The sequence below is a fragment of the Borostomias antarcticus genome, assembly GCF_949987555.1.
Source record: "Borostomias antarcticus genome assembly, chromosome: 5".
Taxonomy (NCBI): domain Eukaryota; kingdom Metazoa; phylum Chordata; class Actinopteri; order Stomiiformes; family Stomiidae; genus Borostomias; species Borostomias antarcticus.
This window is the reverse complement of record NC_140238.1, coordinates 33,212,223-33,229,718: the sequence shown is the minus strand read 5'-3', so window position 1 is coordinate 33,229,718 and position 17,496 is coordinate 33,212,223. Positions and strand designations below refer to the sequence as shown.

Sequence of the window (17,496 nt, the reverse complement as noted above, 5' to 3'; positions counted from 1 at the left end):
ATGCTGTGAGCTGGTGTTGTGTCCGGTAGGGTCATGTTTGGGTCGTGTTTGGGTCATGTTTGGGTCGTGTTTGGGTCGTGTTTGGGCCGTGTTTGGGTCATGTTTGGGTCATGTTTGGGTCATGTTTGGGCCATGTTTGGGTCATGTTTGGGTCGTGTTTGGGTCGTGTTTGGGCCGTGTTTGGGTCATGTTTGGGTCATGTTTGGGTCATGTTTGGGTCATGTTTGGGCCATGTTTGGGCCATGTTTGGGCCATGTTTGGGTCATGTTTGGGTCATGTAGGGCCATGTTTGGGCCATGCTTGGGCCATGTTTGGGCCATGTTTGGGCCATGTTTGGGCCATGTTTGGGCCGTGTTTGGGCCATGTTTGGGCCATGTTTGGGTCATGTTTGGGCCATGTTTGGGCCATGTTTGGGCCATGTTTGGGCCATGTTTGGGCCATGTTTGGGTCATGTTTGGATCATGTTTGGGCCATGTTTGGGCCATGTTTGGGCCATGTTTGGGCCATGTTTGGGTCATGTTTGGGTCATGTTTGGGTCGTGTTTGGGCCATGTTTGGGTCGTGTTTGGGCCATGTTTGGGTCATATTTGGGCCATGTTTGGGTCGTGGGGGGGTTAGTAACCTTCTCAACGTCAGCCTTGGTGGCGTTGATGTCCTGGTCGGTCTTCTCGGCGTACTGAGCGGCCCTCTCTGCTTCCCTCCACTCCCTCTCAAAGCGCTTCTTACTCTGCCGGAGTCGGAGGACGAGCCCATGGGCAGCTTAATGTCAACGTCAATGTCATTTTATTTATAGACTGTAGCACCATTCATACAAACGAATGTAGCACACAGTGCTTTCCATAAAGAGATGGATAAAAACATACATCATAAAAACACAGTGAGAAGAGATTTAAAAGAAACATAGTGAAATAATTAAATTAAAGATAGTGTAAATTAGAATAAAAACTATAAAAACAGAGAAAGCTCACTAGAAACACTAGGATATTAGTTCAGCTCCTCAAAGTCAACGCTGCGCTACGTAACGTCGTCTGAATAACATACGAGCTCCTTTTTCGGCCGTGTTTCAAGATGGCGGGGTAGGAGAGGCCGGCCCAGGAACATGAATAACTATGCCCCAGGAACATGAATAATATCTTTTCTGTATGGGGCCTAAATAAACAGCAGCAGACATAGTTCAAGTCAGAGGCGGAGAACCGGACCGTTAAGTGGCGACGGACACATTTTCTGCTTCTCTCCCTTCCTGCTCCCAATCCTGCTAGTCTGTTTTCCCTACATGCAATGCAAACGCAACCCACCTGACCAGAGACGTCACACACACACACACACACTCATTCAGAGACACGACACACACACACACACACAAATACAACACACACAACACACACACACCCGGGGGACAAACGGGGGCCATGTGGAAAGCCAGACCCCTGACCGTGCCGATTCTAGACAGGATGAGGAGAAAATAACCGCTGTTTGAACAGTGCGAACGGGCAGAGAGAGAAACTCCGGCCGTCCGACCGAGCGGAGCGGACGAGCTTACGCTGTCGAGCTGTTTATAGGTGCTCTCCAAACTCTGCTGGGACTTCTTGGCTTCCGTCAGATGCTGCAGATAGACGGGGAGAGAGGTGGAGGGATGGAGAGAGAGAGAGAGAGAGAGAGAGAGAACGGCGATATTAGAGGGTGATGACAGTAACTGCTCAGAGGCCAGAGAATAAACAATGGCCGCTGAGGCCGCGACACAGAACAGACGGTAAACAAACAGCCTGTGTGTGTGTGTGTGTGTGTGTGTGTGTGTGTCCGGGACATGGCGTCTTCTGGGGCCGCGCACACTGCCGCTCTGTTCCACATTCCAGAGGGCATGGGCCAAGGCATTCCTCACCGACAGTGACTCGATGCTCGTGTGACCAAACTCAGAATCACCCCCCCGACCCCACAAGACAACAAATAAGGGCAAACTCAGAATCACCCCCCCCCCCCCCCCCCCCTGGTCTCCCCTCCACACTGTTCATGTTCTCAACACTCCCCCTACTGCTTGTTGAGTTCATGTCACCCAGTCTGAACCCATGTGCTCCTCCCTCCCTCCCTCCCTCCCTCCCAGGTGATCTCTCCCTCTCTCTCTCCCTCACTCTCTCCCTCTCTCCATCCCTCCCTCTCCCTCCCTCTCTCTCCCTCTCCCTCCTTCCCTCTCTCCCAGGTGATCTCTCTCTCTCTCCCTCCATCCTCCCTCTCTCCCTCCCTTCCAAGTGACCCCTCTTTCTCTCTCCCCCCTCCCTCCCTCTCTCCCAGGTGACCTCTCTCTCCCTCCCTCCCTCCCTCCCTCTCTCTCCCTCTCCCTCCTTCCCTCTCTCCCAGGTGATCTCTCTCTCTCCCCCTCCCTCCTCCCTCCCTCCCAAGTGACCCCTCTCTCTCTCCCTCCCTCCCTTCCTCTCTCCCTCCCTCCCTCTCTCCCAAGTGACCCCTCTCTCTCTCTCCCCCCTCCCTCCCTCCCTCTCTCCCAAGTGACCCCTCTCTCTCTCTCTCTCCCTCCCTCTCTCCATCCCTTCCAAGTGACCCCTCTCTCTCTCTCCCTCCCTCCCTCTCTCCCTCCCTTCCAAGTGACCCCTCTCTCTCTCTCCCTCCCTGCCTCCCTCTCTCCCTCCCGGTCACCCTCCCCCCCCCCCCCCCCCCCCCCCCACCCCCCCCCCCCCCCCCCCCCCTGTCCGACCGTCTCACCGTCTTGCGCTCCTGCTTGAGTTCCTGCAGGTACTTGGTGAGCTCGATGCAGATGTTCATCATCATGTTCTCGGCCACCAGCTCCCTCTGACCCGCGTAGTCGTTCATCTCGTTCAGGATGTCCAGGAAGGATGGTGATTGGAGAAGCTGCGGGAAAGGGGGCGGGGACAGGGAAGGGGGCGGGGACAGGGAAGGATGCGGAGATAAGGCCGGAGTGACAGATCGGGGGCTCTGATAGGGCGTTGGCCAGAGTGATCGGGGGCTCTGATAGGGCGTTGCATAGCAGCCAATCTAGGTCAGGCATTGGCAGGAGCTCTCACTTCCTCGTTTCTACTTCCCTGACATGAGGTAGTAGCAGTCATTTGATAAGCTGGGTAGCTCATTTATTTACCCCCCCGAGGAGAAACTGTTGAATTTGCATTGCTCAAACAGTCTGTGCTAAGCCTGTCTATGGTGAACAATCTCAGCACGGCAAATATGAGTTGTGAATGTTGTTGACATGCAGGCCTCCAGGGCACCGCCGGCCTGGGCAGCTGCTCACCGGCACTCCTGCTCCTCCTTACTGCCTCGTTTAGGGTTGTATTTCTTCGCCAGGTTCCTGTGGAAGCAGGTGGAGAGAAAGAGAAGTAATGAGAGATGATGAATTCTCTGATTTGACTGTGATTGGATACGTACGGGATCCAGGGGTTAGGTTTATAAAAATAAAATAAAAAAAAGTCATCATCTTACAGCAGATGATACAAAACACGCATGCAATGGCCGGCGACACCGAGCACGCACACGCACGCGCACACACACACACACACACACACACACACACACACACACACACACTAGCAGGCGCCATAGAAACTCTGCATTTAACCCCTTTAAGCGGTCCTCCTCCAGGGGCAGCCAGGAGCAGTGGGCAGCCTCATCAGTGGCCCCCAGGGACCACGCCCAGGTTCTCACATCCTGGTCCTGGTCCCGGTCCCGGTCAGGGACGAGACCAGGAGAGAGACCCGTTCTTCTCTGCGGGTTCTTTGTGGCGGTGACCCGAGCGAGCGCGGGATGAACCTTCAGCGCGAACGAATGCCAGGCGAATCCGTGCCCAAACAGTTCCACTTCTGCTATTCTCCCTGCTGTCACCGTCTCTCTGACCACTTCCTGCCTATCAGGTGTCCGTCTGCTCCTACTTCCTCTCCAGCAGAGCTGAGCAGGCAGAAGCAGGCCGGGGAGGGAGACCGGGCAGGAGAGAGAGAGCAGAGAGAGAGAGCAGAGAGAGAGAGAGCAGAGAGAGAGGGAGCAGAGAGAGCAGAGAGAGAGAGAGAGAAGAGAGAGAGCAAAGAGAGAGAGCAGAGAGAGAGAGAGAGCAGACAGAGAGAGAGAGAGAGCAGAGAGAGAGAGCAAGAGCAGAGAGAGAGAGAAGAGAGCAGAGAGCAGAGAGAGCAGAGGGAGAGAGAGAAGAGAGAGAGCAGAGAGAAAGCAGAGAGAAAGCAGAGAGAGAGCAGAGAGAGAGAGAGTGAAGAGAGCTAAGAGAGAGAGAGAGAGAGAGCAGAGAGAGAGAGCAGAGAGAGAGAAGAGAGAGAGAGCAGAGAGCGCAGAGAGCAGAGAGAGAGAGCAGAGAGAGAGCAGCGCAGGCCTGAGCTTGAGAATGAGGCCAGTGTTGTACCCAGGAGAGAGAGCAGACTAGTTCAGACTCAGTACCCAGGAGAGAGAGCAGACTAGTTCAGACTCAGTACCCAGGAGAGAGAGCAGACTAGTTCAGACTCAGTACCCAGGAGAGAGAGCAGACTAGTTCACTCAGTACCCAGGAGAGAGAGCAGACTAGTTCAGACTCACTACCCAGGAGAGAGAGCAGACTAGTTCACTCAGTACCCAGGAGAGAGAGCAGACTAGTTCAGACTCAGTACCCAGGAGAGAGAGCAGACTAGTTCACTCAGTACCCAGGAGAGAGAGCAGACTAGTTCAGACTCAGTACCCAGGAGAGAGAGCAGACTAGTTCAGACTCAGTACCCAGGAGAGAGAGCAGACTAGTTCACTCAGTACCCAGGAGAGAGAGCAGACTAGTTCAGACTCAGTACCCAGGAGAGAGAGCAGACTAGTTCAGACTCAGTACCCAAGAGAGAGAGCAGACTAGTTCAGACTCAGTACCCAGGAGAGAGAGCAGACTAGTTCACTCAGTACCCAGGAGAGAGAGCAGACTAGTTCAGCTCTGCTCCACAACAGTCATAAGACATACATTTCATAAACAGCGTTTTTCAACGCACACACCCAACTGCTACGGGGCAAAAAATAGAAGCGAAAAACACACACACACACACACACACACACACACACACACACACACACTAACACTAACACTAACACACACACACACACACACACACACACACAAAAACACACACATTTGATGCAGAAGCACGTCAGGAATGAGACCTACCTCAGTTGCTTGGCATAGTTCTGCTCTATCTCCGTTCTTTCCTTCACAAACTTCACATACTTCTCCACCAGGTCCAGACCAGACTGGGTGTGCTTCTCGATGATGTCATACTGGTCCTGGGGAGTAGGAGGGGGGGGCCGGGGGGGGGGGGGGACAAATAGTTATGGACGATGTACATCTCCCCCCCAGATAAGAATGATCTGGGATGTTATTCGGCCGAGTCGGACATCGCCTGGGACATAAAAGTTGAGATTTAATTTACACGCTGGATACGTGATCTCATCCCATCTCCCTTCGCGCTGCGCATGCCACGAATTCTCAACCCTCGACTCCGGCCCGTGTTATCTGTGGGCGAGTTTCCTCGCGGCTTTAAATCATGTTGATGCTACGGAGACTGAGAGGGGACATTCCGAGGCCACGGCAGGGCCACGGCGCCCAGTGTTCTCAGGAAGTAGAAATGGTCTCACCTCGCCCTCTTCCTGTGTGCATGGATTGTAATCTAGTCTCTCCTTTTTTGTATCTCTTTTTTGTATCTGTTTTTTGTATCTCTTTTTTGTATCTCTTTTTTGTACAGTATCTGTATCTAGATCGATGTATATAGGCTATATATATGCCATTGTGATGTGTTTATATAATTGCAGCCTCTAATTGCATCGTTTAGCCTAATTGACTGGCAGATGATGTCAGATGTGATGTCACAGGCTCTCAGCCTGTATATAACTGCTACCTGTCATTTGAAACTTTAGAGTTTCCTGATGAAGACCTACAGGTGGAAAAGTTGTTTTTTTCCAATAAAGTGAACCGGGGAGATATCCGTGTAACCGGGAGATATCAGCGTGCGGATCTCTCCTCTCTCCAAACATGGATTTTAACAGCCTAGTAGACTCAGGAGGATGGAAAGGTACATGTGATAGTCTACTAACAGCTCAGGCATTTCCTTCAACAAGTTGCCCTACAGACTAGTAGGAATTATAGACACGAACATTACAGACAAGACGTCCCTTCAAAGTCAAAGTGAGCGGAATCCCCTAGAAGAACACAGAGAGAGAGCTACCACATGAGAGATGTGTGCATTGAAAGAAATCCCCAACACTTGGCTATGATAAGGAGCTGATTGTCTCTCTCTCCCATCCTTATTTGGCTGGGAGCTTTAAGCGCCCTTCAAGCTCAGGCAAGCCTGTTAACCAGAGATGCTATCTACAGCCAACCCTCTGTCACTCCCCCTCCATGAACACCTTCCAGGCCTCTGTGGTGATGGCTTTTACAGCACCGGGGGAGGGGGGCACGTCTGCGAAGAGATTCCGAGCATGTTGGGCCATGTTGCCGTTGACCCCTCCTACCCCATCATGCAAAGAGCAGCGGAGACAAAAGGATCATAAACAAGAGAAGGTTCTAGAATTTGAACACCGATGAGGAATTTCAGTTTGCTATCAAGTTTGTTGTTTTTCTGTTGTTTTGTTTGTCTTTCTCTCTGTCAGCAATAGTGTATTTTTAGACGCATGATAGGCTATTTAGCGGTGCAAGAACAAGGGGTCAAAGGGCGTAGCTACAGAGATCTGAACATCATGCAAATTTGTGTTCATAACAAACTGAATACAAAAAATAAGAACTTCAGAGACTTTTTGTGGGGGTGGGTACTGGGTAGTGAAATGTTGCACTAGTCCAACTGGATGGGGCATTCTCCTCCTCCTCCTCCTCCCCCTCCTCCTCCTCCTCCTCTCCCTCCTCCTCGTCTCCTCCCTGTCTGTCACCCCCCCAGTACTACTCAACTTAACAGGGATGGTTTCAGTTGAGAACGTTGTGATCCGAACTGGGTGTTGCTTTGGGGGTCTTTACGACCTTCAACATCAATGTTTCCCTTATAGACTGCAGAGGAAAACGGGCCAAGGCCTACATATCCCCCCTATAGGACTGCAGAGGGAAACGGGTCAAGGCCTACATGTCTCCCCTATAGGACTGCAGTGGGAAACAGCCCTAGACCTACATATCCCCCCTATAGGACTGCAGTGGGAAACAGACCTAGGCCTACATATCTCCCCTATAGGACTGCAGTGGGAAACGGGCCTAGCCCTACATATCCCCCTATAGGACTGCAGTGGGAAACAGACCTAGACCTACATATCTCCCCTATAGGACTGCAGTGGGAAACAGCCCTAGACCTACATATCCCCCCTATAGGACTGCAGTGGGAAACAGACCTAGGCCTACATATCTCCCCTATAGGACTGCAGAGGGAAACAGACCTAGGCCTACATATCTCTCCTATAGGACTGCAGTGGGAAACAGACCTAGACCTACATATCTCCCCTATAGGACTGCAGTGGGAAACGGGCCTAGGCCTACATATCTCTCCTATAGGACTGCAGTGGGAAACGGGCCTAGGCCTACATATCTCCCCTATAGGACTGCAGTGGTAAACGGGCCTAGGCCTACATATCTCTCCTATAGGACTGCAGTGGGAAACGGGCCTAGGCCTACATATCTCCCCTATAGGACTGCAGTGGGAAACGGGCCTAGGCCTACATGTCTCCCCTATAGGACTGCAGTGGGAAACGGGCCTAGGCCTACATATCTCTCCTATAGGACTGCAGTGGGAAACGGGCCTAGGCCTACATATCTCCCCTATAGCACTGCAGTGGGAAACAGACCTAGGCCTACATATCTCCCCTATAGGACTGCAGTGGGAAACAGACCTAGGCCTACATATCTCTCCTATAGGACTGCAGTGGGAAACAGACCTAGGCCTACATATCTCTCCTATAGGACTGCAGTGGGAAACGGGCCTAGGCCTACATATCTCCCCTATAGCACTGCAGTGGGAAACAGACCTAGGCCTACATATCTCCCCTATAGGACTGCAGTGGGAAACAGACCTAGGCCTACATATCTCTCCTATAGGACTGCAGTGGGAAACAGACCTAGGCCTACATATCTCCCCTATAGGACTTCAGTGGGAAACGGGCCTAGGCCTACATGTAGGTACTGTAGGTAGGTCATACTGAGGGCATATTTAGCCTATAGGCTGGCTTCCCAATATAGGCCGATTTCAGCCTTGATTCGCCCTTTGACCCCGTGTCTCATGTCCACCCCTCCAACCTTGACCTTCTGACCTCCAGCCCCTACAGCAGTGTACAGTGAACTGACATGTGCATGACCACTAATTCACCAATCAAGGCAAACCCCTGAGAAGTCATGTGACCGCATGCAAATGTTTCTTCCCTTAGTCACTGTGTTTGGTTAACTTTATTAAGAGTCTGTGAGCTCCTCTAGGGTGGCGAAACACACAGACCTCTCACTGGCTATCAGGGCTAGCGTCCAGACACACACAGACCTCTCACTGGCTATCAGGGCTAGCGTCCAGACAACACAGACCTCTCACTGATCAGGGCTAGCATCCAGACAACACAGACCTCTCACTGATCAGGGCTAGCATCCAGACAGACACACACAGACCTCTCACTGGCTATCAGGGCTAGCGTCCAGACAACACAGACCTCTCACTGGCTGTCAGGGCTAGCGTCCAGACAACACAGACCTCTCACTGGCTATCATGGCTAGCGTCCAGACAGACACACACAGACCTCTCACTTGCTATCAGGGCTAGTGTCCAGACAACACAGACCTCTCACTGGCTATGAGGGCTAGCGTCCAGACAGACAACACAGACCTCTCACTGGCTATGAGGGCTAGCATCCAGACAGACAACACAGACCTCTCACTGGCTATGAGGGCTAGCATCCAGACAGACACACACAGACCTCTCACTGGCTATCAGGGCTAGCGTCCAGACAACACAGACCTCTCACTGGCTAACAGGGCTAGCATCCAGACAACACAGACCTCTCACTGGCTATCAGGGCTAGCGTCCAGACAGACACACACAGACCTCTCACTGGCTATCAGGGCTAGCGTCCAGACAGACACACACAGACCTCTCACTGGCTATCAGGGCTAGCGTCCAGACAGACAACACAGACCTCTCACTGGCTATCAGGGCTAGCGTCCAGACAGACACACACAGACCTCTCACTGGCTATGAGGGCTAGCGTCCAGACAGACACACACAGACCTCTCACTGGCTATCAGGGCTAGCGTCCAGACAACACAGACCTCTCACTGGCTAACAGGGCTAGCATCCAGACAACACAGACCTCTCACTGGCTATCAGGGCTAGCATCCAGACAGACACACACAGACCTCTCACTGGCTATCAGGGCTAGCGTCCAGACAGACACACACAGACCTCTCACTGGCTATGAGGGCTAGCGTCCAGACAACACAGACCTCTCACTGGCTATCAGGGCTAGCGTCCAGACAGACACACACAGACCTCTCACTGGCTATCAGGGCTAGCGTCCAGACAACACAGACCTCTCACTGGCTATCAGGGCTAGCGTCCAGACAGACACACACAGACCTCTCACTGGCCATCAGGGCTAGCGTCCAGACAGACACACACAGACCTCTCACTGGCTATCAGGGCTAGCGTCCAGACAACACAGACCTCTCACTGGCTATCAGGGCTAGCATCCAGACAACACAGACCTCTCACTGGCTAACAGGGCTAGCATCCAGACAACACAGACCTCTCACTGGCTAACAGGGCTAGCATCCAGACAACACAGACCTCTCACTGGCTATCAGGGCTAGCATCCAGACAACACAGACCTCTCACTGGCTAACAGGGCTAGCGTCCAGACAGACACACACAGACCTCTCACTGGCTATCAGGGCTAGCGTCCAGACAGACACACACAGACCTCTCACTGGCTATCAGGGCTAGCGTCCAGACAACACAGACCTCTCACTGGCTATTAGGGCTAGCGTCCAGACAGAAACACACAGACCTCTCACTGGCTATCAGGGCTAGCGTCCAGACAGACACACACAGACCTCTCACTGGCTATTAGGGCTAGCGTCCAGACAGAAACACACAGACCTCTCACTGGCTATCAGGGCTAGCATCCAGACAGACACACACAGACCTCTCACTGGCTATCAGGGCTAGCGTCCAGACAGACACACACAGACCTCTCACTGGCTATGAGCGCTAGCGTCCAAACAGACACACACAGACCTCTCACTGGCTAACAGGGCTAGCATCCAGACAGACACACACAGACCTCTCACTGGCTAACAGGGCTAGCATCCAGACAACACAGACCTCTCACTGGCTATCAGGGCTAGCATCCAGACAACACAGACCTCTCACTGGCTATCAGGGCTAGCGTCCAGACAACACAGACCTCTCACTGGTTATCAGGGCTAGCGTCCAGACAACACAGACCTCTCACTGGCTATCAGGGCTAGCGTCCAGACAACACAGACCTCTCACTGGCTATCAGGGCTAGCATCCAGACAGACACACACAGACCTCTCACTGGCTAACAGGGCTAGCGTCCAGACAACACAGACCTCTCACTGGCTAACAGGGCTAGCATCCAGACAGACACACACAGACCTCTCACTGGCTAACAGGGCTAGCATCCAGACAACACAGACCTCTCACTGGCTATTAGGGCTAGCGTCCAGACAGAAACACACAGACCTCTCACTGGCTATCAGGGCTAGCGTCCAGACAGACACACACAGACCTCTCACTGGCTATTAGGGCTAGCGTCCAGACAGAAACACACAGACCTCTCACTGGCTATCAGGGCTAGCGTCCAGACAGACACACACAGACCTCTCACTGGCTATGAGCGCTAGCGTCCAGACAGACACACACAGACCTCTCACTGGCTATCAGGGCTAGCGTCCAAACAGACACACACAGACCTCTCACTGGCTAACAGGGCTAGCATCCAGACAGACACACACAGACCTCTCACTGGCTATCAGGGCTATCATCCAGACAACACAGACCTCTCACTGGCTAACAGGGCTAGCATCCAGACAACACAGACCTCTCACTGGCTATCAGGGCTAGCATCCAGACAACACAGACCTCTCACTGGCTAACAGGGCTAGCGTCCAGACAGACACACACAGACCTCTCACTGGCTAACAGGGCTAGCGTCCAGACAGACACACACAGACCTCTCACTGGCTATCAGGGCTAGCGTCCAGACAACACAGACCTCTCACTGGCTATGAGGGCTAGCATCCAGACAGACACACACAGACCTCTCACTGGCTATCAGGGCTAGCATCCAGACAGACACACACAGACCTCTCACTGGCTATCAGGGCTAGCGTCCAGACAGAAACACACAGACCTCTCACTGGCTATCAGGGCTAGCGTCCAGACAGACACACACAGACCTCTCACTGGCTAACAGGGCTAGCGTCCAGACAGACACACACAGACCTCTCACTGGCTATCAGGGCTAGCGTCCAGACAACACAGACCTCTCACTGGCTATCAGGGCTAGCATCCAGACAACACAGACCTCTCACTGGCTAACAGGGCTAGCATCCAGACAACACAGACCTCTCACTGGCTAACAGGGCTAGCATCCAGACAACACAGACCTCTCACTGGCTATCAGGGCTAGCGTCCAGACAGACACACACAGACCTCTCACTGGCTATGAGGGCTAGCGTCCAGACAGAAACACAGACCTCTCACTGGCTATCAGGGCTAGCGTCCAGACAGACACACAGACCTCTCACTGGCTAACAGGGCTAGCGTCCAGACAGACACACACAGACCTCTCACTGGCTATGAGGGCTAGCATCCAGACAACACAGACCTCTCACTGTCCAGACAGACACACACAGACCTCTCACTGGCTATCAGGGCTAGCGTCCAGACACACACACACAGACCTCTCACTGGCTATCAGGGCTAGCGTCCAGACAGGCTCTGATCTGCCACACTTGCTGCTTAAAATAGCGACGGGATTAGCAGGGAAGAGAACAGCAGACAGACGCCATAAGCAGTGTTGGCAATGAGGGTTAGTTTACCAGCCGAACACCATCCACACCACTAAGGTCCATAGTCTAGGTGTTCTAAGGAAAGGTACATTTGGGGTGGGCAATCTCTCTCTCTCGCTCGCTCTCTCTCTCTCTCACACACACACACACACACACACACACACACACACACACACATACACACACACAACGACGAAATGCACCTACCAAGCCTATACACATTTGTGAAAGGATTTCCATGATGGTCAACATTCAGATAGAGGGTCGTGGATCGGTTCAGCCTTCATTAAATTAGAGCAAAACGAATTAGGCTGTTGAGGATGGAAAGAGGCCAGGGGTAGAGGCTCGGGGGGGACCTCTATAATGAGGCCAGGGGTAGAGGCTCAGGGGGGGACCTCTATAATGAGGCCAGAATAACCTACACCCACCCTGTTCTCTGTAGGCCTCATTTACATATTGTGTCTCTGTTGCCACCCTGTGTGTGTGTGTGTGTGTGTGTGTGTGTGTGTGTGTGTGTGTGTGTGTGTGTGTGTTAGGGCTGCACAATTAATCGTATTAATAGTTGAAATCACACATTCCTGGTTTTAAACAGTTCTATTCAACGTGAGCACTAGAGATCATAGAAACGCGCCGGGGTGCGCTTAGGGCAGAGCGCCAAGCCGGAAATTCTTGCTAGGCGATTCACCCCAGAAGTGACTAGTCAACTAGGTAGCAGACACCCCCCCCCCCCCCAGCTCCTACAGAAAGAAGCATTAGCTTAGAGCTCATTTGATCTGGGGGGGGGGGGGTTTCTACTTGACCAGTCACTTCTGGGGTGAATCGCCTAGCAAACATTTCAGGCTTGGGAACATCGGGGTCGCTGGACGTTGCTGGAGCACATATTGTGCGCACATTGTGTGAGAGGATTTGAAGCCGATGTTGTGCAAACAATCTAGAGCGATTGTTCCTGCAACTAATCCACTTGTTTTTATATGAAAGTGGCACCAGAGTTAATCACACTTAATCTTGATTACATTATCAGGCAAAAATAATCGCAATTATACATTTTTGTCATAGTCGTGCAGCCCTAATTGTATGTCTGTTTGTGTGTGTGTGTGTGTGTGTGTGTGTGTGTGTGTGTGTGTGTGTGTGTCAGAGGGGTTTATAACTATGGCTACAGTGCAGCAATGGTAATTGTTCTGACCTCCCAGTGAAACGAATGCTTGCTTTTACAATGTAGCCTGTGTTGTTGTTTTTTTACAATGTAGCCTGTGTTGTTGTTGTTTTTACAATGTAGCCTGTGTTGTTGTTGTTTTTTTACAATGTAGCCTGTCGCAGTAAACAAACACCACAATATTTGCTTGTCATAAAGACAAGTCCACCACTAACAGCCTGCTGTAGGTTTGCATAAATACAACACAAAAAAACATGGATTTACTGTCATGCATTTCATGACATGCATGCAAATCAATGCCATCATATCACGGGCCAGTGTGATAGGCGACAACAAGAAGTCCCTTAGTCTCAGGTTCGGTGGGTACCCAGCAAACACGCAACGTCAGGGAGACGTTCAGATCATGTCTTAATAACGTCCGTCGGTCCAGAACCCCATTTGTTCGTCTGCTGGACCCCTCAATATTCAAACGTCTGGCTTGGACCCCTCTAAGACGTCTGTGGACGTGCAAAACGGGTCCAATATCTGAACGTTAAAAAAAAACATTCATTCTGGCTCCTAATTGGATGTCTTTGGACGTCCGGAAAAGACAAAAAAGACATCTAAAAGACGTCTTTTAGACGTATCTTTGCTCAGTGGGTAGCAGACGTGGATCTGATTAGAGAGCGTTACCTAAAAGCCATCTTGATGTCGGCCTACTGTCCCCCGCCTGAAAGATGACGGCCTACTACCCCGCCTGAGAGATGACGGCCCCCTGTCACCCAAACTGACGTCGGTCGACACAGTTCTCACGTCCTGTGGGTTAAAGATCCCACAATTTGACAATTTCCAACCGATTTTAATTCAAATATTACTCAGACGTTTAACTTAAGACATTAAAGACAAACGCTGATAACAGTATTTAGCTCGCATAAACGTCCATCTTTCCACGTTGCATGTCAGGACGCTGGGATAACCTCACTTGTTTGGGTTTGGACAGATTATACAAGCTAACGTTAGCTAACGATTTACCTCAGAAAAAGTAATTATCGTTAGTATTAATTACTTTCTGAGGTAAATCGTTAGCTAACTGGCAGCAGTAGGCTAGCCAGCGCGAGATAGCTACTGAACTTTGTCCAAATATGCCTCACATCATCTTGCTTACAGCACAAACATTCAAACTTCAGAGCCGTTGGCAGCTGGCTACTCTTCCGAGAGAGATAAGAGAACCGTTGGACAGGTCATCTTTAAACTTAGAGATAAGAGAGCCGTTGGACAGGTCATCTTCAATCTTAGAGATAAGAGAACCGTTGGACAGGTCATCTTGAATCTTAGACATAAGAGAACCGTTGGACAGGTCATCTTCAATCTTAGACATAAGAGAACCGTTGGACAGGTCATCTTCAATCTTAGAGATAAGAGAACCGTTGGACAGGTCATCTTTAAACTTAGAGATAAGAGAGCCGTTGGACAGGTCATCTTGAATCTTAGAGATAAGAGAACCGTTGGACAGGTCATCTTCAATCTTAGACTTATGAGAACCGTTGGACAGGTCATCTTCAATCTTAGAGATAAGAGAACCGTTGGACAGGTCATCTTCAATCTTAGAGATAAGAGAACCGTTGGACAGGTCATCTTCAATCTTAGAGATAAGAGAGCCGTTGGACAGGTCATCTTCAATCTTAGAGATAAGAGAACCGTTGGACAGGTCATCTTGAATCTTAGAGATAAGCGAACCGTTGGACAGGTCATCTTGAATCTTAGAGATAAGAGAACCGTTGGACAGGTCATCTTGAATCTTAGAGATAAGAGAACCGTTGGACAGGTCATCTTCAATCTTAGACTTATGAGAACCGTTGGACAGGTCATCTTCAATCTTAGAGATAAGAGAACCGTTGGACAGGTCATCTTCAATCTTAGAGATAAGAGAACCGTTGGACAGGTCATCTTGAATCTTAGAGATAAGCGAACCGTTGGACAGGTCATAAGTGAACCGTTGGACAGGTCATCTTCAATCTTAGAGATAAGAGAACCGTTGGACAGGTCATGTTTAATCTTAGAGATAAGGGAACCGTTGGACAGGTCATCTTGAATCTTAGAGATAAGCGAACCGTTGGACAGGTCATAAGTGAACCGTTGGACAGGTCATCTTCAATCTTAGAGATAAGCGAACCGTTGGACAGGACATCTTCAATCTTAGAGATAAGAGAGCCGTTGGACAGGTCATCTTAAATCTTAGAGATAAGAGAGCCGTTGGTCAGGTCATCTTCAATCTTAGAGATAAGAGAACCGTTGGACAGGTTATAAGTGAACCGTTGGACAGGTCATCTTGAATCTTAGAGATAAGAGAACCGTTGGAAAGGTCATCTTAAATCTTAGAGATAAGAGAACCGTTGGACAGGTCATCTTTAATCTTAGAGATAAGAGAACCGTTGGACAGGTCATCTTAAATCTTAGAGATAAGAGAACCGTTGGACAGGTCATCTTGAATCTTAGAGATAAGAGAACCGTTGGACAGGTCATCTTCAATCTTAGAGATAAGCGAGCCGTTGGACAGGTCATCTTCAAACTTAGAGATAAGAACCGTTGGACAGGTCATCTTGAATCTTGACAGCCGTGAACTCACCCAGAGATCTGTGCCCCAGTCCATGTTCAACTGAAGCCTTCTTCCTCCCTGAATACAAAGAACTTCTTCAAAGTTATCCCGACATTCAGAGACGCCCCAATCCCTAAAGAGGAGGAATTGTAACCTCAGACTTTGTTTCGACACACTATGAGCGATTTCTTCTCAGTAACCGAAACAGTTCACTTGCTAGATAGATAAATATCGCCTTAGCTAGCTTAGTTTGTTACTCTTGCTAGATAATTTTCCTGCTTGTAAAGGAAAGACGGATAAACTCGCTTTCACATCCGCGTCACTCCCAAATCCTCATTCTTAAAGGGGCCGCACACAATGAGGAGATGGAGATGGACAACTTTACAGATGCTCTTGTTTTATTATGAGCATAAAAAGGGATTTTTTTTCAATAATTTCATGTTGTTTTTACATAGCAGTGATCAAATCAACTCAACTCTCAACTCAAAATTTATTTATAAAGCACATTTAAAACAACCGAGGTTGACCAAAGTGCTGTACAGCTTCACAGCAACAGAACACAAACAAAACACTACAATTCATCATACAGTACATCATACACAATACACAATAAGCAATATAAAATACAGAACAACAGTTCCAGAACCTAGGAGCCAAACCAAACTTTATTTGTATAGCACATTTCATACACAGATGCAACACAATGCGCTTTACAGAGAGCAATGGGGGGTGGGCATAGGTGATAATGTATAAAACTAACTCATTTGGACACTATCAGATAAAGATTAACAAGTTAAGTATAAAATGTACCATTCAATGAAGAAAAAACAACAACAAAAACATACATTTCAGGTACATCTTAATTATCTAACGATAAATATTGTATGATGGGATGATGCACTCACTCAACTTAAAATATATAGAGAAAAGCAATAGATTAGCATTAGAATGGGTCCAGAATAGCATTAGGGGCATGTTAAAAAATACACACAAAAATACATTCAAATTATTTCTAAAATAGAATCCAATGCCCATGAGATTTCAGACGATGAACGTGTAGCCTACCATTGATGCCCCTATGATGCAATACTCTCAATTCCATTCACATGCCTCTGTTATAATGTGTGATTCCTGGTCTAATCTGCCCACAAATGATTCTGTACACTTGTAATCATTTGATTTGCTCAGTGGTGATGTTGTCTTGGTCACTGAAAAAACATGAATGTACCGACAAGTGCTCGAATCCCCATTCTGAGTAAATTGGGTCATGGGAACAGGGGTGGCGCCTGCGCTTGGCACAGGCTACAAGGCAATTGCCTAGGGCGCACGGACAGTCCCGACACTTACTATTGTTGCTCCGATTGTCGCTCAACAAGTCTCCTGAAAATCGGAATTGTCCTCTAGCAACTGCACCCCCCCACCCTCCCTCCGGGGCCGCAAGGGGATGACATCATAAGATCCATGGCTCGATGGGCCATACGACATCCAGCAGCGGATGATTGCAAAAAGGATGAGGATCAAGGCGAAGCCGACGGCAATAATTATCCATACAAGATACGCCGTGCCCCCTCCAATCTGAACGACGTCTAGAAAGAGAGAGAGAGAGAAAGAGAGAGAGAGAGAGTCAGCACTCATAATGTGATTAGGAACAATTCTGCTCGGATTATGGGAATATGGGAATGATGCCCTGTTCATTTTGTCTGTGGGATTTAATTTAATATTGTTAGGATGCTGTTTGAAATAATGACAGCTATGT

General features: G+C 49.8%; 1 protein-coding gene across 1 annotated transcript in view; it reads right to left on the bottom strand.

The window, feature by feature from the left end:
- Positions 1 to 15,869, bottom strand: part of trip10a (thyroid hormone receptor interactor 10a) — a gene marked incomplete at its 3' end in the record, with an annotated part of 23,837 nt that extends 7,968 nt beyond the window's left edge. The window contains 7 exon segments of the mRNA XM_084439135.1: positions 622 to 726; positions 1,540 to 1,602; positions 2,712 to 2,845; positions 2,848 to 2,858; positions 3,253 to 3,309; positions 5,134 to 5,249; positions 15,771 to 15,869. Coding sequence (XP_084295261.1) covers positions 622 to 726; positions 1,540 to 1,602; positions 2,712 to 2,845; positions 2,848 to 2,858; positions 3,253 to 3,309; positions 5,134 to 5,249; positions 15,771 to 15,794 — 510 coding nt within the window. The 5' untranslated portion in view covers positions 15,795 to 15,869.
- Between the last annotated feature and the right edge of the window lie 1,627 nt (positions 15,870 to 17,496).